This window comes from Lutra lutra, chromosome 14 (assembly GCF_902655055.1).
Source record: "Lutra lutra chromosome 14, mLutLut1.2, whole genome shotgun sequence".
Taxonomy (NCBI): Eukaryota; Metazoa; Chordata; class Mammalia; order Carnivora; family Mustelidae; genus Lutra; species Lutra lutra.
In genome coordinates, this window is record NC_062291.1 from 73,079,028 (window position 1) to 73,094,435 (window position 15,408).

General features: G+C 44.1%; 2 protein-coding genes across 19 annotated transcripts in view; both read right to left on the reverse strand.

Annotated features, from left to right (window-relative positions):
- The window catches only part of ABLIM1 (actin binding LIM protein 1), a 303,053-nt gene that overhangs the window by 182,372 nt on the left and 105,273 nt on the right, over positions 1-15,408 (reverse strand). The gene's annotated exons all lie outside the window — the stretch shown is intronic.
- LOC125084269 (nucleolar and spindle-associated protein 1-like) lies at positions 7,470-9,452 on the reverse strand. Its single transcript, XM_047701392.1, has 2 exons — positions 9,449-9,452; positions 7,470-8,992 (listed from the first exon to the last, which is right to left on the reverse strand). Exon 2 carries the CDS (start codon positions 8,963-8,965, stop codon positions 7,583-7,585), a length of 1,383 nt encoding a protein of 460 aa, XP_047557348.1. The 5' UTR covers positions 8,966-8,992; positions 9,449-9,452; the 3' UTR covers positions 7,470-7,582.

A 15,408-nucleotide genomic window follows, 5' to 3' on the forward strand; every position in this document is an offset into this window, starting at 1 on the left:
CCACTCTGGCACACTCCCAGAAAATAACTTCTCTCTCATTCTCCCTTGACATTTCAGCCATCTTCTGTGGGACAGGCCAAAGGAAGCATGTCACATGCACAGCCATTAGCACATTTGCTGCCCCCAGAAGGGCACCACTGTCACCCAACACACATGTCTCAGTGGGTTTCTCCAGTTCTTGCTGCAAGGAGAGAAGGGGCTGTACACCCAACACCGTTTGGAAAACGCTGTAACATATGGGAAAAAATGGGCATCAATTTCCTATAAGATGTATATGTCAAAGGGAAAGTAAGTCCTAAGGCAGACTTGTCCAAGGTTACGCAATTACTGAAAATGGGTCAAAACTCCTGATGTCTTCCTTCTACCCAGTGGTTATGCCACTCTGTCACGCTGGTCACACAGGCAGCCTGATCAAGCACAGCCAGGGTTTGAACCCCAGCTCTGCCGTAGGCTGAGTAACCTTGGGCCCATTTGCTGTCCTTGGCTTTCAGCGGTCTCCTCTGTGAACGGTAATAATACGCTCCAGTTGTGGGGCGGTGGGGACCGGGCGGCTTCAAGGGCGTGTAGCCCATGCGGTTATGCAGGACCCATGCTCAGAAGGGCCCTCCATTTGGTTTAATGCTTTGCTCTTGTCCCATTGGTATTTGTAAGAATTTTATCTCTGAACTTGTGTTTTGTAGATGACATCCACAGGGACAATGGAGCTTGCGTGTGAGCAGAAGAGACAGATGCAGGATGTGTGACATCATTCCTGCCGCCCATTTGCAGATGGTGTTTATAGCGCACCATGAGCACAGAACTCCAGTGGACCCAAGATGCACGCGGGGAGCAGGGAAACGCAAGGTGAGCGCAGTTACATCTACCACTGAATAAACAGGGGTGCTGGGAGGGCAATTTCCATTTAAATTGGAATACTTGCTTGAAATCCAGAAAGAAGGCAGTGGTGATCCAGAAAACAACTAGCTAAGGAACCCTACCCTATCCTTTCTGACTCATGTTACCTCCTTGTATCAGCCAACCACTTACATTGAAAATGACGACATAGAAGAAAGGGAAGGGTAGGACATCTCACTGCTCCCTTCCAGCTATCAGCAAGCAAAGACAGGGAGCCCAGCAGAATGTGCGTGCATCGAGAGGCAAAATTAAAATAGTTGAGTTACCTGTGTGTATATTTCCCTCTTCTTTCTTTCTTTCTTTCTTATTAAATAAACTTAAATTTATTTAATAATAAATATATTTTAAAATAAAATAAAATTAATATTATTTATTTATTCTTCTTCTTTGTTTCCCTCTTCTTTATTTTACTTTTTTTTAAAAAAGATTTTATTTATCTATTTATTTGTCAGAGAGAGAGAGAGCACGTGCGAGTGAGTGCACAAGCAGGGGAGGGGTAGAGGAAGAGGGAGAAGCAGGCTCCCTGCTGAGCAGAGAGGCTGATGTGGGACTCCATCCCATGACCCTGGGATCACAACCTGAGCCGAAGGCAGACACCCAACTGACTGAGTGACCCAGGCATCCCCTACTCTTCATTAAAGAATAAAATGCATATAGATCTACAGTCTATGAGATGGTGTAATTTCAATGATTCCACATATGAGCTAAATGCTCTTCTATTTGCATTCAAAATGAGCACCACACAATATAAACATGAGTGGTCCAATTCATGTTAAAAATTTACAATTTTATTTTAGGGGGACCTGGGTGGTGCAGTTGGTTGGGCTGCCCACTCTTGGTTTCAGCTCAGGTCATGATCTCAGGGTTGTGAGATCGAGCCCCACGTTGGGCATGGGGTCCACTTCAGATTCTCTCTCTCTCCCTCTCTCTCTGCCCCTCCCACTCATGCTCTCTCTCTCTCTCTCAAATAAATAAATAAAATTAAAAAAATGAAATTTTACTTTATTTAGGACATTTAATAGCAAATAAAAATACTATGACAAGGTAAGAAAAAGAGTGTGGAATAATATATTTCAATAATATAATAATAAATATATTTCAATAATATATTTCAGAAAAAGGGTGTGGAATAATAATAATACATAATATAATATAATCCTAAAATAATATATTTTAGGATTTTATTTATTTTTATTGGAGCACGAGAGTGAGAGCACACAGAGGGGGAGGGAGAAGTAGACTCCCCACGAGCAGGGGGCCTGATGCAGGCCTTGCTCCCAGAACCCCGGGATCATGACCTGAGCTAAAGGCAGATACTTAGCTGACTGAACCACCTAGGCACCCCTATATTTTAGCACCTTTAATGGTATTTGATTTATGTACTTTAAACAAGGTGCCCCACATTTTCCTTTTGCACAGGGCCCTGCAAATCCTGTACCAGGCAAAGGGTGAGGACGAGAGACGCTCTGTATGAGATGAAATTGCCCCACACCGAGCCCCAGTACAAGGAAAGGCAATAACCATTGTTATGGTCTAGCCTCTTACTGCTTCATCAGTTTACAACAAAATAGGATAGACTTGAAAATGGTAAAATCCCAGTTTTCAAAATCATTTTAGGATATCAGGAGCGTTTTTAAAATACTGAATTTGGGGGACTTAACTTATAATGCCTTAAAGAATTTTAGTACCTCTCGATACCTTGGTATATGACCTTTGCTGCCATATGAGAGAAGGCGTGCGATGCCCACCATTCAAGTGAGAATGGATGTTAATGTCAGAAAAGCTTCCCAGGAAGACAAAGTTATTCTTCTCAGCCCACTCATTCATCCAGCAGGTACCGACTGAGGGCTTACTGTCAGACCCTGTTGTAGGTGCTGGGATATATCACAGCAAATAAAAGAGAAATCTTTGCTGGATGGAGCTTACATTCCAGTTAGGGGGAGGGTTGCTGATATAATAAAATATATAAGTAAAAAATACATAAATGGTAAGAACTCTGGGGGGAAAATCAAGGCTGGAGAAGAACGTGTTGGGGGAAGGAAATGGGGTTTTAAGTGGGTGGCCCAGGAGAGCCTCTTTGAGAAAGTGTCATCTGAGTAGACCTGATGGGGTTGGGAGTGTGAGCAGTGTGACGTCTGTGGAAAGAACACCCCGGACAGCGTGATGGTAAGAGTGAAGGTTATAAGGTAGAGCTCACCCAGTGTGTTCAAGGCCCCATGGGGGCCAGTGAGGCTGGAGGTGGTGGGGTCCACTGGTGCTGGCAAAGACCTTGGGTTTTATAGGTGAGTGAGGCAGGAAGGTTCTGAGCAGAGAAAGGTGAACTATCTGATGGCCATTTCCTGGCCGCCAGGATTGTCCTGGCTTCTGTGTGGTGACCAGAGGAAAGGAGAGGGGACAAAGATGCAAAATGTTGCACTGATGCATGAAATTAAAAAAAAAAAAAAGGGTTTCAGAGTGAGATGAAGACAGGACAAAATGAGATGAAGGAAAAGATGGTAGAAATAAGGAATGAATGCTGCGGACCAAGATAGTATCAATAGCAATAAATGAAACACCAAAGAACAGAACAGACACGAATACAATATCCACTTCTTAGCATAGGAACGGGCTTGAAATGATCTCAGTGAATGCAGAACAAAGCACCTAAAACAATGAGAGGAAGTCAATAGATGTTCAAAATAAAGGAAGACTTTAAAAAACCCTTATGTCCTAGATGTGGAGGACATAAAAAGGAGAAGCTATATTCAAAGATTAACCCACAAGGACATCTCGAGGGGCGCCTGGATGGCTCAGCCAGTTTAGTGTCTGCCTTTGGCTCAGGTCATGATTCTGGGGTCCCGGGATCAAGCCCCGCGTCAGGCTCCCTGCTCAGTGGAGAGTCTGCTTCTCCCTCTCTCTGTCTTGTGCTTGTGACTTCTCTTTCTCTTTCTCAAATAAATAAATAAATTAAAAAAATCTTTTTTTTTTTTTTAAAGAAAATAGGTTTACACTTAACAGATTTAACGAGTATAGATACAATATTTTGGCAAAATTTGACATAGGATGCTAAGTCCAAGTCCTAGCCTGAGCTTCTGAATGTCAAAGGGTACCATTCCCCATTTATCCATGCAGAAAAAACCTACAACCCAGAAAAAGAGAAAAAGCTCAGGCTCACCTCCGACTTCTCAACAGCAATACTGATGTGTAGAAGACCATGGGGCAATACTTGGAAGTCTCGAGAAGGAAAGGTTCCCAAGAACTTTACATGCACAGTCAAAAGGTTCATACAGGCAACAGGCAACCCCCACAAACACAGGGCGCTCAGGAAATACACCTCCACACACCCTTCTTGGGAAAACCGTTTAACAACAACATTGGCTCAGTGTGAATTCTATTAAATATGGACTGATACCCCAGTTACTGGGTTATGGTTCTAGAAGAAAATGGGAATGTCCTGAGCAAAGAAGGCAAACAACAATGTGAGAACAACACCATGACTGACAAAAATCAGGAGATGGGTGGGAGACAAGGCCCAGAGGGCTACTGTTCTGGTTTTCACAGCAGGAAGAGAGTGACCTGCACCAGACCAGCCAAGCTTCTCAGTGTTGGCGTCTTTTAGAAGAGTCTGAAAGCACACCACCCAGTTGCTTCGTCTTTGTAGACGAAGCAACTGGGTGGTGTGCTTTCAGACTCTTCTACATCTCCTGACTGTCTTAAAGGTCCGCCCTCGTTTCTTAGACTTAAGGCAAATGTATCTCCGGCATTCTTTAAGAAGAGGGAGGTGACATACCTTTGCCTTTTTACTGCTTTTTTTTTTTTCCAGATTCTTAGTTCAAAAACTGAAATTGTTACTACTTTATTTAGATCTAGGATTTCCACAGCATCTTTCCTCCAGAAAGATGATACACTAGTTCAAAGGATAGCCACATAGATTGTTTTTATTTTTTTATCTTTATAGTTAGTCTATATGTTCATGAAATGCCATGAAAATCCTCATGACAAGACTTTCACTTATCAACACAGAGTCTTGTCCAGGTGTAACTACATGCCTTGGGGGACCCTGCCCCATCCACTCCTCTTCTGTTCCCATTCTCCCCCTCTTTTGCATAGGTACTGAGCCACATGACTTCTTGCCTTGGCCATGGCTGACTGGATCATCAGTAGACCCTGGAAGGCAGGAGGGATAGGAAAACTCGTACATCAGCAGGCCAAACACTTACAGTTTATATTCTGCCTTGAAAAAGATGAGCTGGGCCAACTAGGTTTTCACTCTTGGGAATCTGAACTAAGATACATAGAGAAAAGTCCCAGGCAGTGGTGGGTACTTGTATTAAAAGGTCAGGTAAGTCCAGGCAAGGAGGCCACCTTACCAAAATTCTGAGGGGTACAGTATCAGAGGAAGCCAGCTGGGAGGGAAGAGAATAGGATGTTCCCTAAAACTGAGCCGATGGTCCTGGAAGGGACTGGAATTTTATACTTTGGGGACCTGGCGGTTCAGCATTTCCTGGGTTCCTATGAAACTTCTTTATGTTCTTAGACTATCCTTTCTCTCCTCATTTGTTGGATCGTATCTCCTTGGCATCCACTTCTACAATTCAAACCTGGTTACTAGAACCCTCATGACGGGTGAGTTAATGCACCTGGAAGCCGTTTCCAGGCAGTGACAGGTGGGGAGGTGGTAGGCAGATCAATGCGCCAGCTGGGGTATCTCTGAGGCATAGTCTACATTACCTCCCCGAGTTCCCAAGGAGTTCAGTTTGGGCTGCCTGGGTAGCCTTGGGTAACTAGTTTGATAATTTACCTTTTATTAGCTTCACTCTCCTACCCGTGTTTCCTGGGATCACCTCCTAAATAAATAACTTGCCCTCAAATCCTTGTCTCGGGGTGTGCTTTGAGGGGTGTTCAAAACAAAAGACAACCTAAGTTATTCATATTTTTATGACACAAAAGAAAGAAAAATTGGTCTTGATCCTCTGATCACTTTCGACCAGTCCTTTACATCAGAGACAGATTCTAAAGAGAATAGATTCTTCTTCTCTCAAGAGAATTGGTGACTCACTGAATCGTTTCTCTGGACAAACGTCATGGAATTTGTATGCACACACTGTGCTAATGCGCTTCTTCCTTTAGAATATATAAATGAACCTACTTGCGTGATCTCCTGTAACAGGTGTGAGAACTAACCACAGCCTCATCAACAAACAGGACCCCCAAATGTCTGTTAGCCCGCAGTTCTGTTTTAGGGGGAAGGATATGACTTATAACTTGTTTCGAGTTCTACGGCAATGAGTCATTTTATAATGACGACCTGTTGCATTTACGTATATCCGTGAAATCTCTTTAAAGACTTTCACGCAGACGAACGTTTGTACAATCCAATCAGAGACTGTGCTAGTCTTACAATACGCCATGTGTCAAGTTGGCTGTATTTCTGAAGAGGCAGAGAAGGTAGTTTTGTTCCCTTCCTCCCAGTCCCCAGCAAGCTAGAAAACACGCCGCATACGTATTGGATTTGTTAGGGTTTGCGAAGATTAGAAGGAGGACGGGAAGAGAAATATTTAGAACTTCAATCGTCCTTGGTTTTGGATCTGGGTTACACAATATAGTTTTTCCCTTCCTGAATAAAATGCGCTCAGAGAGCTGAGCCTTTAGCAGTAGGCTTTGCTGGCCATCACGTTCACACACAGGAAAAAGCACAAAAGCCCCAAGCATGGGAGTAAGCCGTAACATCACGCCGCTGAAAGCAAAGTGGGCAAAAATTAGGGAATCATGAAAAGAAATGAACGACAGTTGACTCACTAATTATGCTCACAGATATTCACTGAGCATCTACAGCATGTGTAACATCACCACTGAGAGGCTGAAGGTGAGCTAGAGGTCAAAGATGCCTAGTAAGCCCTCGATGGGCTTATATTCGAGTACGGCGAATAGCGCCAAGTACCTGAATCACGCTAAAGAAGGAGCAAGGCGCTGGCAGCAGAAATACCGAGAAAATGCTACAGAGGTTTGAGGGGAGGAATAGTTGCTGCCTTGGGCTCACCGCTTCTCACCAGCTGTTCAAACAGGATATGACCTAGACATCCTGGTACCTAGACCGAGATGCTAACCAAACGTGTTAGAACCAGCTCCTTGTACTCTCTTTAAACTCTTTTTTTTTAGAGTTTTTAAGAATATATTGAGTGACAGACGGCAATTACATCAAGTGATCTGAACAAACATGCATAGGTAACAAAACACTTCTCAAAGTAGAATATGCCATCACTAACCCATTTTGTTCCCTGTTTCATTAAGACTATTTGATTTTCTAGAGGAGGAAGAGGTGGCTTTCTCAGCTTGTTAGTGGTCCAAGTTCTACTAAATCTTGTGGGAGAACTACCTCCCATCAGGTAAATGCTTCTGTCTAGAAGAGGATTCCAGTTCTGTCAGCAGAGGGAACTTGACATTAAAAATCTAGGTCAAGAATCTATAGGATGAGTCACTGGAAAACTGAATTGTACAGAGATAGGTAAAAACCATTTGAAAGCATCTGTGAGCTTTAAGGTTAGTAACATCTTTTCAGGGATGTAGCATGTGAGGAAAACCACCAACATTACATAGATAGTGAACAAAGCAGAAGAATCTTTTGACTAAAGTGGGGAAGACAGTAGAAAAAAATATTTACACTAACGAAAGGGTTCAGAATAAAATACTATTTACGGATGTTAAAAAATTAATCTTCAGCCATAATGAGGCCTCTCCGAGCTCCTAAAACCTTTGCTTTCTTCTCCTTTCGTCTTTGCTCATGTTGTTTCCGTTGTTCCTCCCTAGTCTGGAGAGGAGGTTGTTTGTAAGTTTTCTTGTGGAAGCTAACTCTGTTTACATGTTCCTTCAGAGAATTATTTTCTTTAGATTGACCCCATGGTTTCAGTTTGCCTTTGTGTGGCTCATAGTTGAGGGGACGAGACAGACTTGCTTTGAGATCAAACACTGGCTTCTTGCTGGAGACTGGAGTCTGTGCTGCCTGAGTTGTCAACCTGAATGGTGTAACAACAGAAGTGGAATTCCCAGTTGTGGTCTTTATCTTGTATATCCCGAGCACAGCCTGGCCTTTTGGGGTACTCCCAGATATGGTCACATGTGGAGACTTTCTGGCTGGAGTCTTGGTTAGTGAACGCTTATGCTCATTATCTTTGGTAGCAGCTGAAAACCTGACGTTCATTTTAGTTGCCGAGAGCACGGAACGCTTGGCAGAGCCCTTCCCACACAAGGTGCTCCTGCCCGTAGCGCCCAGTGGCCAGCCCTGTGAGCGGGGCTGGCTGGTGGGAGTGCAAGCCAAGGGGAGCCTTCCCCGGAGAGGAACTGGAGTCACCACTGCGCCCTTGGTGGCCGGCTGCTTCTTCAGTTCATGAAATGCATTGTGTTCTTCAAAATTTTTCTTTTTTCTCTCAATATATTGATCGATGGACTCCATTTCCTTAAAACGAGCCTCGTGAAGCTTCTTAAAGTTTGGAGTTGTGCTTATAGTTCTTTTGCTTTTTCCAGGTTTGGAAAACCCATCTGTGTAGAGAGACTTCTTTCCTTCTGAAGGTACCTTAGAATCTTCATTACCATTTCTTCTTCTTTTTCCTGAGGAAACGGCATTCTCCTCTCCTTGGATCTCATCTGGTGGTGAAGGCACTTCTGCAACTGTTCTGAGATCCTGGTGTTCCTGCTTCTCTTGATTCTGGAATTCAGTGTGATCACTTACTTTTATCTCTGAATGATCCTGAGTGTCAGGGTTCCTGAGGACTGTCCTGCACCTTCTCCTGGTTTTGGTGCCATGACCAAGTGGCTCCCTCTTAGTTTGTTCCTGGCTATGGCTCTGCAGCTCAGCCTCCTCACAGGACGATGCAGAGGTCTGACTTCCATCGTGGAAAGAAAGATATTCATCTGCCACGTCCTGATTCTCATTTTCTTTTTTTGCCTCATGTTTAAGGTGGGCTTTCAAGGCTTTTAGCAACTTGTCTGCCCTCAGGTTAGCCCGGAGGCCCAGATTCTTGGCTAGGATCTGAAGGTCGCTGTACTTGAAGGAGTCCAGCTCCTCAAGGGAGGGCATTGCCCTGGCGAGCTGCATCCAGGCGACCACAGTGAGGACTCCTCTCTTTAAACTCTTAAAACAAATCAATTTACCACGATCTATGTTAGCACAAGTTCATTTGAAGTATTACGAAACTATTTAACATCACATGGTCTTTTTGTCAAGAATAATCCTGGACCTATTGATGACCTTAACAATAAGGCAGCAGGTCTGGCTCCCAAGTGATTACAGAATTGGACTGCAGGTCCTTGCCCGAGGAAAAGATAACAGATGAGCATATCCAGCTACTTACTAGAATCACATGATAGCACTTCAGGGAAAAGGGTGATATGAAACAGAACTGGGACCTGTCCCATGAGAGGAGCGAATGTTAAACACGCCAGAATATTCCAGTGATGTCAAAAATGACCTTACAATGTGATCTGAGTAGTGATGGACAGAAAGGGGGAAGGGTGGGTGCTGGAGGTGGCTCCAAGTATTGGGCTCTTCTTTCCAAGCTTATCTTCTTCCCAGGGGGACCCATTTTCTGTCATGAGGGTTCTCCCTCTCCACTGGGCCGCATGCAGACCTTTGTGAGCTGGATTTTTCTGAGCACTGTGAGTCAGATCAGTTCTGATGTCCTCTGATTCATTTCAGTTGCTATCTCTGGCTACAGAACTTGGATGAGGAAAGATCTCGAAACATCAACCAAACAAAACTTGGGGGGCACCTGCAGCACAATAAGGAAACCAGCCAGTTACTGTCTCAGAGTAAAGATCCTCCCTTCCCGTACATAATGCATTTGCAGACCTTTAAGTAGCAGGGATATTAGGGCCAAGATCCGGTATGTAAACAGATGTGAAGGTCCAGTGGGATTTTTTATTTCACTGAAAACTGGCTATTCCACTTTTGAGGAAGAGCTTGGACTTAATTTAGAATTGTATTAAGTGCTATTTTAATGCAAAATAGTGCAGTCACTGGGGAAAATGGCTTGGCAGTCCCTCAAAAAGTTAAACATAGAGTGACCATATGACCCAGCAATCCCACTCCTAGGTACATACCCATGAGAATTGAAAACACGTGTCCATACAAAAACTTGCACTCGTATGTTCATAGCAGATTCATAGCCCCCAAAGCAGAAACGACTCAAATGTCCGTCATCCAATAAATATTAACCGAAATGTGTCCTATCCATAACATGAAATATTGTTTGGCCATAAAAAGGAAAAATGAGGTATAGACACACACTGTGACACAGATGAACTATGAAAATACTATGCTCAGTGAAAGAAACCAGACACAAAACGCCACATGTTGTATGATTTCCAATGCTACGAAACTCCAGAAGAGGAGAATCCATAGATAGATAGAGACAGAAAGTAGATGGGTAGCTGCCAGGGGTTGGGGGTGCTGATAACAGGACGTGACTGCCAATGGATACAAGGTTGTTTGGGGGGTGATAAAATGCCCTGGGATTAGACAAACAGGAATGATGGTTATAGAACCCTGTGAGTGCACCAAACAAGCCACAGAATTGTCCATGGTAAAATGGTATGTTTTTATGGCATGTGAATTATGTCTGAATTTTTTAAATGTATGAAGTGCCTTCATTTATCAAGCAGAGTTATACACTGGACAAACAAGGCCACATTCCTGCTTGTAGGAACCTTACTACCTGGTAGGGAGAGACACGTAGACACAGGTGTCCATCTGTGAATCAGCGACTGTGTGGGACAGGAAGGGCCCCCAAAGACGGCAAGTCTGGAGAGGCTTCCCAGCAACGTTTCACCTGAGCTGAATCTCAAGCTAAACAAAACAGTATGTATGGAGAACGCTTTGATCTTCTGTTCTGCAGTGCTAATGGGGGAGAAAGAAGCCTAATCTTTCCCACTTCTAAATGATATGACAGACCCTGGGAAAGTCATTTTACTTCTCTAAGCCTCAATCTCTCACTCCCTTAGGAGGGTGTTGATATCAAAGCTTTATTTCTACCTTGAAGAAACATCTAGAACTCTAAGGCATACCATAGTCCATCTGGAGTTCTAGCATATTTAAATTTGAAGGTCCCATGAATTCTGATTCTGCAAAGGATTCCTCGATAGCATTCTGGGTGCTGTGCCTTCCGAAGGCTGAGTAAGGAGTCCTCGCTCTTCTGGCTGCCGCTACATCCTAAGGAATAACGCGCACACACTATGCTACCTTCCCACTGGCAGCCTTTGTCTTGCATCCCAAGGCCATTCCTAACTTATTCATGTCCGACTCACTCAGTTAACAGGAGTCTATATTCCTGAGCCCAGGGTCACACCCCCAAAATCATTAGGATTAAATGATGCTAAATTAGGGGTGTCTGTGAAGGTAGCCCATTCTTAGTAAGAACCTTTTAAAAAATATTTTTAAAACTAGGATAAAAAAATTTTTTTTTAAAGTTGGGATAAAAACAATGACGGACAATAAATTTAAACTGACTGCCTTCCCCTGACTTTAAATATGATTAGTTTTTTTTAAAAGGTCTATTTACTTATTTTAGAGAGAGAGAGGGAGAGAGCACACAAGTAGGAGTGGCAGAAAGAAGGAGAGAATGTCAAGCAGACTCTGCATGAAGCATGGAGTCCGAGGTGGGGCTCGATCTCACAATCCTGAGATTACCACTTGAGCAGTAGCCAAGAGTCAGATTCTTAACCAACTAAATAAGATCAGTTTTTAAGCATATATAATTAAAACTGGTGGAGCATTTCAGCATTTTTAGTCACTCAAGGAAGTAAATTAGATGGGAACATTTCCTTTGAAAATAGTTACTTGTCCACATTCCTGGACCCAAATAAATAAATAACAAAGAAACAAAACAACAAGGTTGGACTAAGCAGGGTTAGGCAAGGAAGCCAAGTGAAAATATGTCTTCTAGTTTTTTCTTTCTATTTTCTTATTGTTGAGATATTTCCCTTCTTTTTTTTTTCTTTTTAAAATATTTTATTTATTTATTTGACAGACAGAGATCACAAGTAGGCAGAGAGGCAGGCAGAGAGAGAGAGAGAGAGAGAGGAGGAAGCAGGCTCCCTGCCGAGCAGAGAGCCCGATGTGGGGCTTGATCCCAGGACCCTGGGATCATGACCTGAGCCGAAGGCAGAGGCTTTAACCCACTGAGCCACCCAGGTGCCCCGAGATATTTCCCTTCTGTTCGTATTTTCAGGATACCTTCTCTGTTTTCTACCCCTTTCCTTCCTTCGAAAACTAATGGTATTTATTACATAACCATTTATTTGGATTCTCCTACTTTTGGGGTGGAGAGAAGCAGAAAGAAGGGACATAGTGACCAAGAACCTACTCTAACCCATACTAAATGCTGATATATTTTCTTCTTCTATATCTATGTTTTCTTTCAGTCCTCATAAATTACTGTATTTTCGACAGTGATAAAACCAAGACTCAGAGATATTAAATAACGTGTCCAGGTCACACAGCTAATAAGGAGTGGTGCTAGAGTTTGAACTTGGCGGGGTGGTCTGACCCCATAGCCTGACACTCAGAGCCACTGCCCCACACAGCCTCACCCAGCCTCAGTTATGGGAAGGCAGGGGGACGATTTCATGCCCTTTGTGTTCTAACACAGTGATTTGATCTCTGCAAACATTCACTCATTCATTTACTTGCACACATACGGGCTTTTCTGTGCCGGGTACAAGAATCAAGTAAAAATATGGGTGGGGCTCTCTCCACACCCCGAGAGAGGAACTCACGGTGCATTAGCAGAGAGGCTTGGAAATGGGCGACTAACAAAAATATGCACAGGGTGCCAAAGAAGCACAGAGGAGGATGAGGGGAGAAGGAAGGTAAGCCTGTCGGGAGGAGGAAAAGCTTAAACTGGATCCCGAGAGTCAGAGGAAGCGGGAAGCCTATGCCAGGCCACGGAAGAGCATGTGCAGGGAGAGACCCATGGGGAGAGGGGCCTTCAAACATTCCTGACAGAGAAGTCTGATGTGGGCATTTGGGGGTTAATCGTAGGACGTGACAGAAAGGCAGGTCCTGACCGTCAAGAGCTTGAAACCATGATTCTGGGAAATATGATTAAACTAATGGAAGAGGGAAGCCAACAGGGGTCATGGCTAACTGCAAATGAAAAGAATGCGAATGAGCTAAACCCTTACCAAACAGATGAAATCTCTAATCTGCCTCCTTCAATGCCTTCCCACGACTTAGGAGGAAACTGTCCACCACTCATCATGTCCATCCCCAGGAGAATAAAAGTCAAAGCTTTTGACTCCCGCATGCTGGGGAACTGAGGCCAGCCCCTTGCCAGCCCCAGATTCCTGTTACTACTTTGTGTTCCGCTCAGACACGAGTCGTAAGCCGCCAGTCAGGACCGTACGGCTGAAGGGAGGAACCAGACCTTCTTTCTGGAAGTATCTCTTGGAATACACTGTTTTCCATGGCAGGATCAAGTACTTCTCTTACATGTAAGGGAGGGTCTTTACAATGGAGTCTGAGGTTTGCAAAGTATGAAAAACATGTTCCCAACATAGCATCTCAGTAGCACCAGGAAGATTCGATAGGAAAGCTCCACAGAGTCCTGAGGAGTATCTCTTTGAACAAGACAGTAAAGTCCCTCAACATCGAAGCCCTTCCCCTGGCCCTCTGCCATATGTCTGATGGGTGGGGTTGGGATTAGTGAGAGTGAGAAGGGGACACAAAAAGGAAAGTGGCAGAATCATGGTTATGGTCAGTTTGAAAACAGGTTGATAACACTTTAAGAAATAACAATGCACAAACACCCATAAGGTTCCCTCCGTCATGTGGTAAATCTGAGTTTTTGAGTCTTGGGGAGACTACCCCCAGTGAAGATAGTCCCTAGAGGTATATTAAACATAATAAGGAGGACACAGCAGGTGCCTGAATTGAAGCAAAAACACCTTTCCCTCTTCAGGGATATGAATTATTTTTCCAGGGAGAGGACTGCCAAGTCTACTTTGGTCCCTGGTCTTCAGTCCAGAACATTCTGCTTTGGGATTTGGACTCAGCTGACAACATAATCACTGAACCCTTTCCAGGTATCCTTCGGGTGTTTGATAACAGTGCCAGTCTCTCCTTGTTTGTTTGTCAAGAAGATACTTGCCCTAAATTTGCTCTTTCGTTTTCACTAGTCACAACAGCTCAGAGACAAAAAAATCCCAGGTGCAAAAACTTATCTAAGTTGCTGCAGTAAAGCCAAGAGAAAACCCCATACGGATAGCTTGTTTTTGTGAACCAGGGAAAAGCAAGGTTTGCTCACTTTCTTGGGGAAAACAATTTATTTTATGAGAGTCTTCAAATTTGAGTTGCTAGAGGACTCAATTCGTCCTACTACTTAAAAATGATACGTGTGCCAATGCTTAGCCCATCTCAGGGCTGACTGTCCTTCTGCTCGTAGGGCTGAGGCCATACAGCAACATAAGTATGACCTTAAACTTGGGTATTCAGCCAGGCTGCCATCAAGTCCAAATCTAGCTCTTCTACTCACTACCTATGTGACTTTTGGCAGGTTTCTTGTAGCATTCTATGCCTCCGTTTCTTTATCTATAAAATGAGGCTAACAGTAGTCCTCCCTTTGTTGAGTTATTATGAATATTTAATGGGGACAATGATAAAGCAATGGAGCACAATGTCTGAGGCATAGCAGGTCCTCCGTGAATCACAGCGGTTCTTCTAGAATGGTACTGTGGCCACCATGACACAGTTACCTGCACACGCAGAAGCTGTTTTGTGCATTCGCTGATCTGTGTGCTTTGTCGCTATGTCCCTGTTTTTTGCCAATTCCCTTCCTGCTCTTCAACGGAGAAAATAGTTTCTTCCTTACCAACTTGCGAGGTTGTTTTGAGCATGACAAAGGAAAGGTCCATGTAGGGACACTTTGAGGAGCACGGAGGCCTGCACAACTCCAAGTAGGAGTCGAGCCCCAGACAACAACAGGAAGCTGTAGCATCTTGAGGTCTTTCTGGCAGCTGCAGGAGGCCTTTGCCAAATATCCCCGAGCATCCTGCCAGGAGGTGCTCCCGAGCATGCGGCGTTGCTAGTACAGGAACACGCAGGGCTGCGGGAGGGTGCATTTCCTCCGAGCACCTGTCCCAAACAGGATACTCTGAGCACACGTGGTGGCTTCCTGGGAATCCCACTTCCTGTATTGTTCTGGGCCCCGGCGGTGGCACCTTCATTGCTTCACAGCAGTGGCAGACAAACAACAGAAATCATTATTTTTTAAAAATAATAAACAGTGTTGTTGTATTCCTATTGTAGCTAAAATTTAGTGGATGCTCACATGTGCCCCTGTACTGTACGGTTTTCATATGCGTGTTCTCATTTAATCCTCATAATCGACATTGCCCTTTGGCTGGGCTCCTGGCCCTAAACCATACCTTCTTCAAAAACGTCTAAGTCCCCTTCTGGTGCCTGGGACCAACTAGAGCCAGCAGTGCCGCCTTGGGGTTGGGAGAGGGGGGCACTGCAGCCTGCTTCTTGGAATTCTCTCTGAT

What these genes read in the sequence shown, in the direction of transcription:
- LOC125084269 (XM_047701392.1), bottom strand. Translation starts at nt 8,965, where the DNA reads ATGCAGCTCGCCAGGGCAATGCCCTCCCTTGAGGAGCTGGACTCCTTC.